General features: G+C 39.7%; 1 protein-coding gene and 1 long non-coding RNA gene across 2 annotated transcripts; one reads left to right on the top strand and one right to left on the bottom strand.

The window, feature by feature from the left end:
• Positions 1-2,096: 2,096 nt before the first annotated feature.
• LOC150019781 (uncharacterized) lies at positions 2,097-8,860 on the top strand. The gene is made up of 3 exons (XR_016509084.1): positions 2,097-2,195; positions 7,364-7,409; positions 8,601-8,860. It is a non-coding gene; the product is annotated as an uncharacterized LOC150019781 (long non-coding RNA).
• On the bottom strand, positions 4,466-6,718 carry LOC150019782 (lysine-specific demethylase RAD23B). Its single transcript, XM_090266682.1, has one exon. It carries the CDS (start codon positions 6,659-6,661, stop codon positions 5,435-5,437), a length of 1,227 nt encoding a protein of 408 aa, XP_090122808.1. The 5' UTR covers positions 6,662-6,718; the 3' UTR covers positions 4,466-5,434.
• Positions 8,861-9,082: the final 222 nt, after the last annotated feature.

Below are 9,082 nucleotides of genomic sequence, written 5' to 3'. Positions count from 1 at the left end.
GTCTCTAAACTTGTTTACTAAATATGTCCAAGGTAATCCTCAAGAATCTTGTAAGTACAGCCCTTCCAGAAGGCAGCAAGTATTACCTGTTAAGCCTCGTACATCACTGATAGCCATTTCTCTCCCCTCCCTGCTTTGGATTACTCATTCGTCGGGAACCCCCACAGTCCCCCCTCAAGCATATGTACTTCTTTAGAACAATTTAGGACTTAAACTTGTATATAGTAGGTCTACTCCTACACATTTTCAGTGTTAAAATGCTGTTTAATGGGAAATTCCATTTACTACTGCAGCAACTTTAAAAAATGCAAGTCACTTAGGGAAAAATGAAATACTAAGCATTTATTTTTACAATCTTCACAGGACTAACGAGAGGCTAGCTGAAGTCAACACTGAACTTCTCCTGCAGAAAGTGCGTAACAGATTTTTACTCAACACTCCTAATACAAGGCTAGTCCTGGAGACGCCTTGTGTTGGAAATCTTAGTAATAGTTCTGTACTCTATGGAAATTATACTCCAAAAGAAAACTTGATTCCTACTTTAAGGCCGCGGACTTCAAATAATAGCATGGAGACTTACTTGGCCAAGCTTAGTTATAGTATCTTTTTTCCCTTGGGCTTCAGATTTCTGATATAATTTTAGTGTTTAATTTGGTGAAATTCCAAGTTGTTTAATTGACTAATGCACACTGAGTAAAGGCCTTAATTATTTGTGCTAATATAGAAAGGAGACATAAATTCTACAATCGTTTTTAAGTCCCCAGATCTCTCATTTTAAAGAGATGCCTATCATTAACTTTACTCAACAAATGTAGCTAAACTGACACATTTAAAAATTTTTTTAAAGCTACATATAATTTCAATTTTAGAAACTAAATATTACTGCCTAATAACTTATGGTATACTGGGCGATGCTTTGGTTTACTTTGTAATGGGTTTTAGTTTGGTGACGCTTCATAACAAATTGAAAATTTTGCTGCACCCTGATTTTTCCACGCTTAAGTGAATGATTGATATCCAAGTACTTAAGCATATTGGATATTTATTGTTTAAATGAAACTGAGATAAATCCTTTTTATGAATTAAATAATCTTGTAACACTAAATGGATTAATTTCTATTTTTAAGTTAAAATTTTGGTCATCTTATGTGAGAGAATATTCTTAATTGCTATTTTTATTTATACAAGCTTTATTTAACATTTTGGACTGTTTATACTGTGAATTTCTTACCCAGCATTGTTATTCTAACTTTAAAGACAATAATTATAATAACATATCACCTAAGTCTGTGACTTTAGTTGCACTGGTTATTGAAGCATATTTTCTCATCTTTCATGATATTTAATTTGTTGCCTCTCTTACCATTACATGAAGTTTAGCATTGCCCACTTGATTCCATTGTACTGTAGATTACTCCATATCTGTTTTGCTAATTTTTACCTTGACTTTTCACATTTTAGTTAATGTTTGTCCAATACCTCAGAAGTAATTTATAATTTCTTTCAATTGTGTTATTTAATGATATTATAAAATACAGATATCATTGAACGGATATTCATTAGATCTTCTTCTTAGAACTGAAAACTTAAAAATTTATTTCAGACAATTTCATAACAGATGAGATTTCTCTGGTTTACAGTTTTTTTATGTTCAAGTGTTTGTCAGTGTTTGTATTCCTAACACAGTGCATGACATAATAGTTCCTCAATCTGTGTTCTTTAAATCTGTGTTAAATAAATTTTAAGACAACACCAGAAATTAAGTCAGGGCTATAGCTGCTGTGCAGAACAATTTCATACAGCAGGCCTAAGGCTGCTATCCTTAGAAAGTCCTGCTTCAATATCTGGCCTTGGTTGGTGTCTGGAAACCTGAATCTGGGGAGGGTTCCCACCATTCCCTAACTGATAAGAATGGTTCACTATACCCAAACTGTTTGTACAAACAGTGGGGTTCATGCTGAACACTTCCTTTCCTTCTGGGAATCTTGTATTTTGGCACATGCTATGGGGAAGATGCCTGTGTGATTAGTGTGCCATAAAAACCTTGGCACTGAATCTAACAAGACTCTTGCACATTTCACATGTGTTATAGGTCCTTGCTTTTCATCACTTTGAATATTTCTTGCCAATCCCTTCTGGCCTGAAAAGTTTCTGTTGATAAATCAGCTGACAGTATTATGGGAACTCCTTTATAGGTAACTACTTTTCTCTTGCTGGTTTTAAGATTCTCTTTTTGTCTTTAACCTTTGGTGTTGGTCTCTTTGGGTTTATCTTATTTGGGACTCTGTGCTTCTTGGACTGTATGTCCATTTCCTTCACCAAGTTTTGGAAGTCTCTGTCATTTTTCAAATAGGTTTTCAATTTCTTGCTCTGTCTCTTCTCCTTCCAGCAACCCCGTGCTGTGAATGTTTGTATGCTTAAAGTTGTCCCAGAGGCTCCTTATACTATCTTCATTTGTTTGGATTATTTTTTCATTTGCTGTTCTGATTGGGTATCTTTTGCTGATTTGATTCTCAGCTTCATCCACTGTCCTGTTGAGTCAACTCTCTGCAAATTATTCTTCATTTCAGTCTGGTTCTTTTTTATGATTTCCATGTCCTTTTTTATGCTATTGAAGTTCTCACTATGTTCACTGAGCATCCTTATAACCAGTGTTTGAAGTCTGCGTCTAGTAGATTTCTTGTCTCATTTGTTTAGTTGTTTTTCTGGAGTTTTGCTTTGTTCCTTCATTTGGTACATGTTTCTTTGTCTCCTCATTTTGGCAGCCTCCCTATGTTTGTTTCTATGAATTAGGTAGAGCTGCTACATCTCTCAGGCTTGGTAGAGTAGCCTTATGTAGTAGGTGTTCTGCAGGGTCCAGCGACACAACCTCCCTGATCACACAAGCTTGGCACTCCAGGCGTGCCACTTGTGTGGGCTCTATACTCCCTCCTTTTATAGTTGAGCCTTGATTGGTGTTGGCACATCAATGGAAGATATTTACTCTCAGGCCCATTGGCTGCAAGGACTGGCTGTGACCACCAACCACTGTGGAGGATCAGCTGTGCAGCGGCCCACCCCACAGCGCAGGACTTACTTCATTGGGGTCTGGTGCCAGTTGAGTCTGCCCCTTCAGTGTTTCACATGTTGAGTGGTCGGATGGTTGCTTCAGTGTGGTCTGGATATATCCAACGGGAGCGCGGGCTCTGGGGCCTCTTGGAAGGTTCAGGGTCAGCTGCCACCTGTGTTCTGCCAGGGCCAACTGGCATGAGCTACAAATAAATCTGTAAAAAGCCATCTATTTATGCTGGGCTTCAGGGTGCTTAGGTAAGGACAAGATGCCAACCAAGGCCAGCTGCTGCTAGTGCTAGGTTGAGGCCACTTAGTGATAGGTACAGGGCATACTGAGGCCAGCTGCTGCTTGTTTGAGGTATTTTAGGAAAGTCTGAAGCATGAGCCAAGACAGGCCATTCATATTTTTTAAAAAGCCACTATAAACAGCTTAGGTGGGCCCACTGGTTGGGTGGAGTGGGGTCTCAGGGAATAACCAGGACAGGGCAAATGGTGTGAGTCTGTCTGATTGATGGAGACTCAGATATGGTGCCCACCTGTCCTCTCTGTAGTGGGTCAGGGTCTCAGAAAAGAACAATGGCCTCTGCTAGCACTTTTGTCTGGCAGAAAACTGCCCCCCACCCAGCTCTTACCCAGATGCCAGGCAATTCAGTTCCTCCCTGGGTGTCTCTTGTGTCTTAAGCTGCTGCCCAGTACTGGGGCTCAAAGGGAGTGAGTCCAAGGAAGTCTGTGTGTGGGACAGTTAAGAAAAATGCCTGGGACTCAGAAGCCCTCCATCTCACTCAGCCTCAATCCCCACTGACTTTTACAGCCAGAAGTTATGGGGACTTTTCTTCCTGGCACGGGAACACTGGTCTAGGGGCCCTGGTGTGGGGCTAGGACCCACCTCGCTTCTCAGGATATCTGCAGCCAAGATATCCTTCCCGATATTTATCCACCATACATGGGTGTGGGACCAGCCCGTTCTGCATCTCTGCCCCTCCTGCCAGCCTCAATGTGGCTGCTTCTTTAAATCCCTTGTTGTAGGACTTTTATTCAGCTATATTTCAGGTGGTTCTGAATGATGGTTGTTCTGTAGTTTAGTGGCAATTTTGATGTGGTGGTGGAAGGATGTGAGTACTGCATTTACTTATATTGCCATCTTTTTTTTTTTTTTTGAGGTTTTTCTTTTAATATGCCACAAGATATCTTGATTGTATATTTTTCAAAGTACTTTTCCAGACACATCTCCCAACCCGCCCCAAAGATTTCATCATTCATCAGTCTTTCCAATGCAATAAAAGATGCAGGATTCTAGTTCTGTTCACCTCTTTTTGAAAGCAGTATAATCCTAATGACTTTAATGGTCATATATTCTTATCTAATAAAGAAAAACATTTACAAATATCAGAAACCCAGTTTTGAAACATTTGCATTAATTTTAAACTGAATCAGCATGTTGTGGGGTTTAAAAAAGGCAGCAGTTTGAACTCACGACTTGCTGACAAACACGTTTCTGCTGAGGGAGGGGAGGAGGGAGAGTGAAGGCTGCGTTTTTCCATTGGCCCCAAAGTGCTAGTTTCACAAAGGGATACATCAAAAGCAAACATGCAACGAAGGTTTTAAAACTTTTACTGCATTGTAACAAGGAAGTAAACAGTATTTAGACACCTACCAATTTTCCCCCAAAACAAACCAAAAAATGTAAACAGGAAAATAACTCTGCCTATAATTGTAGAACTTTTCAAATCATGTTAGAAGGGTCTCACATTCAATGATCAAGAGATTTGAAAATAGCAGTAATTATTTTCATTTTAAGAAAAGGTTCCCCTTCTTCCCCCCCCACCCCAAGTATTTAACATGAAAGAATGGGCTTTCTTGACATTAATTTTATACTTATTTGAAGCAGCAACAATAACTAGCAATAATTTGGCATTTCTGTTTATAGATGTCCCCCAAATTTTTTTCAATTTCATAAAGCCATTATCCAGTGTTGCCATGAAATAGACTGTAGATTCTAGGTAGCAGAGATTCTTTCTGAAACCAATGTTAAGTCAAAGAAATATTAAGCAGGGCATTACACTAAATTTCTGGATCTAGTACACTAAAGAGTGAAACCTAGGAAGTTACCTACTGTTTTATACAAGATATAAAGACCTGCAAAAGCTGGTTTTTGGTTGTCTATTTTACATACTGTGTGGATCTGCAGCATCTGCTAATTGAAGCAGACATGCACTTTATTTATCCCTGCCCTATATCCTAGATCCCTCCCTCCCCACCCCCAACAATCTACTACCTTATACCAAGTATTGTGGATATGAGCCCAAGTCATCCCAAGACAATCCAGTGAACAAAGTTAGTGTAATGCACTGGTGTGAAGTGTGAGATTAAAAAAAAGTCCCTTTCAATCTTCATCAAAGTTTTGCTGTAGAAGAAAATTGGCAGCCAAGTTCTCATTCTTCTCACAAGCAAAATATGCTTGTATCACAAGTCCTTCAGGAAATCCTAATGCCTTTAACCTTTCTATAGCTTCTTTTTCCTGAGGCGTTACTTGAATGTAGTTCATATGACCGCTTCCAGCTTCTGCAATTCCTCCACTGCCACCTCCACCCCCTCCTCCTTGACCACCAGCTTCTTGAACTGGTTCATTTAACATCTGAATAAAATGCTCCTGATGTTGACTAATTTGCTGTAGTAACTGAGGATTTTCTCGACCTATTTGTTGTAGCAATGCTGGAAGTAGGGAAGGATTCTGTTGAATAATTTGTCTCATCTGTTGAAACTGAGGCTGATTCCGTAAAAATTCAAGGGGATGTCCTCCAGAACTTGTTGTTGTAGTTGCTGCTGTCGTCGTCGCTGCAGCTGCAGCCACTGAGGACTGAGGAGCCCCAGTACCTGCTGCTGGAGGGGGATCAACCACAGCCTGACTTTCTCTGTCTCCAGGAATTCCCATTAAGAGATACTCCACTGCTCTGTCAGGGTTGTTGAAACTGGCTCTCAGGGCGGCAATTACTTGCTCTCGTTCATAGCCCATTGACATGATCTCAGTGACCATATTTTCATAAGACTGACCTGTCACAAGTGCACTTGTTGCATCTTCAAAAAGGTTTGACCGAGAAGAATCTCCTGATGTACTGTCAGTTGATGTCGGGCTAGTAGCCACTGGTGTTTCTGCTGGCTTTTCTGCAGGGTTCTCCTGTTTTGTCACACTAGCAGGTGCAGGTTCAGAAGATGCTGTCGTTGATGCTGGAGTGATAGATGCAGGTGTGGGAGTGGGAGCCAAAGCGGGGGCGGGGGTTGGGGCCTGAGCCACAGCTGGTGCTGTGGAAGAACTAATTGTGGTAGTGGTGGCAGGATTTGATTGCTGAGTTGTTGTTGGTGTTGGTGTTGACACTGCTTTGGGTTTTGTCACCATAACCACCACAAAGTTTTTCTCATCGATTTTATATTCTTTTAGAGCAGTATCATCATTGAGGATTTTGCCTGCATAAATTAATTTCTGACCCGCTACAGGAAAGGCATCTTTCCCCTTTTCGGATTCAATCTTCTCTTTCAGTGCTTTCACCGTCTCGTCAGGGTCGATGTCGATCTTAAAGGTCTGCTGCTGCAGAGTCTTCAGGGTGACCTGCATGGTGCCGCCGCGCCGCTCCGCTGCCGGGCCTGCTCCGGGTGCTGGCCGCTGGGCGGGGTCTGTCTATATTGCCATCTTGAGCAGAGTCCCTGATTAAACTTTTACAAAGGGCAGTTTTCCTAACAATTGCAAAATAATGCATTCCTTGTAAAATATGACTTCACCTGTTTAAACTTTGTTGTACCAATGGGATCAAACATCACTTTCCTAAAGTCATGTTTACTCAATAGACCAATATCAACTGTACCTTTTATCAGATTAATCTAAGTAGCATTTACATATTCATAAAAGTTAGTGGGAATTGATTTTACTTATGTGATTGTTTATTTATTTATTTACGCAATCCCCAAGTTAGGGCTAGTCTCTAAAATTATTATTTAGCCCTGGCTCAGCTGGTTGGGTGTCGTCTCACAAACTGAAAGTTCACTGGTTGAATTTCCAGTTCGGGCACATGCCTGGGTTGTGGGTTCCATCCCTGGTCAGGGTGCGTGTGAGAGGCACTTGATTGATGTTTCTCTCTCACATTGATGTTTCTCTTCCTCCCTTCCCCTTTGTCTAAAAATAAATAAATGAAACCTTTTAAAAGTAGATAGAAATTAAATAAAATTATTTAAAGCTCACATTTCATAAGCTGTATGTCATTCTTATAATAATGTCTCTTGTTTAACTTCATTGTTATAAATTATACTTGACTTATTTCAGATGCGGCAGGAGTTCGAAAAAATTCTAACTAGAGAACTAGAAGAAGGTATGTTGCCATATTTTATTAATTAAATTTTGATATTATTGATTTCTGAAATAAATAGCAAATGGCATCCATTTACATGTTTGAGTAACCCATACTGTATTAAGTATTTTCTTATACATAGGGATTGAAAAATGTGAAAGCATAAACATTCACAAGGAAGAATACACTTATTTGCATTCATTTATCACATTTCATAGCTTTTTTAAAATCTCAAAAGTCCATGTATCTCTTTTAGTTTCTGGCTGTCCCCTTCCTTTCCTCTGCCATGCCTATGGGTCTGTCAACCTGCACACTGAACCTCTTGTCAGAAAAGTGGGCTTCATCCACCTCTCATGTTTTTGCTAGAGATATAAGGCCCAATAACCTGACTCATCTAGTAATGCTTAGTCAAGCAGTTACAGTTCATATAGCTGTCGCTGAGGGGCAACATTTAAATCTCCAGTCATCGACTTTGTCATTGGTTTACCCTTGACCCTCAGGAAAAACTCCAGATTCCTTTGCATGGAATAAAAACACAGAAATCCATTTAGTTCTTGCCAAATAATTCAGACTTATTTCAAAATACCACTTACCCTACTCTGCCCCTTTGCTCTAGCATCTAGCCAAACTAGACTATTTCTAATTCCACAAGTGTTCTCCCTCACCTATAGCCTGAGCATCTGCTTCATTTGTTTCTCTGGCACACTCTTTCCTAATTCTTCAGCTACCCACTTACATATATATATATGTGTGCGTGTGTGTGTGTGTGTATATATATATATATATATATATACACACATATATCACGTTCATCAAATAGCTGACAATATTGACACAAAACTTGGATGTCCCTTCTGTGTGCCCCTTAATATTTGTCATCTTATATATGACTCTGAGTGGAAATTGCACATTCATCTGTCTTTTGAGTTTATAATATATGATTGTTCAGGGGTGGACTGTGTCATCTCCACCTTGTAACTCCAGTGCTTGTCATACTCAGTGCATGGTTGTTGATTAAATGAATGAAGAACAAAAAAACCAGAAGCTCTGATACTTAGCCACAATAGCAATGAATACAGTCGGCAACCATGGACAAATTATATTTCATAGTAATCTTGTGTGTGTATTGTAGTCATATATAAATGTTTTCATTCTTCTTAACACTTATTTGTATTTTAGATAAAGAATATAATCCTTTAATTCTTTTTCCAGGTGCTGCGGAATTTGAATCTGAAGCCTGCACAGCTTATCCTATAGGTCAGGCAGATACATATGAAAATCTACTTCTGAAAACATCCCAAGAATATACACAAATTTTAAAGAAAAAATATATGATCTGAAAGATAATTATTTACTGGACTATTTACATAATATTCTAATTATTTTCCACTAAACACATACTATGTGGCTGCAGTCACTCCAGACTCAGCCAAGCCTGCTCAGACCTCCCCAATAAAGGCTTTGAGTTGGTTTACATGTCTCCTACCGTCTTCTTCGCACAAGCCTAACATTTTGGCTGAAACCTAGAATGAGATGTGTTCAGGGACACCCATTTGCCTTGTCCCTGCATCCACACTGGCTGATCTCTACCAGGGTAAGGAGTTTGCTTCTCCCCGCACTTCCAGCCCTCTCTCTGCTCCTGTTGTCACTGCACATCACTCCGAAATCCCAGTGCTGGGTGAGAGGCGCTACCA

Source organism: Furipterus horrens, unplaced genomic scaffold (assembly GCF_987537825.1).
Source record: "Furipterus horrens unplaced genomic scaffold, mFurHor1.1.pri manual_scaffold_2, whole genome shotgun sequence".
Lineage (NCBI taxonomy): Eukaryota > Metazoa > Chordata > Mammalia > Chiroptera > Furipteridae > Furipterus > Furipterus horrens.
Note: the sequence above shows the minus strand (reverse complement) of the source record. Positions and strands in the feature narration are given on the sequence as shown.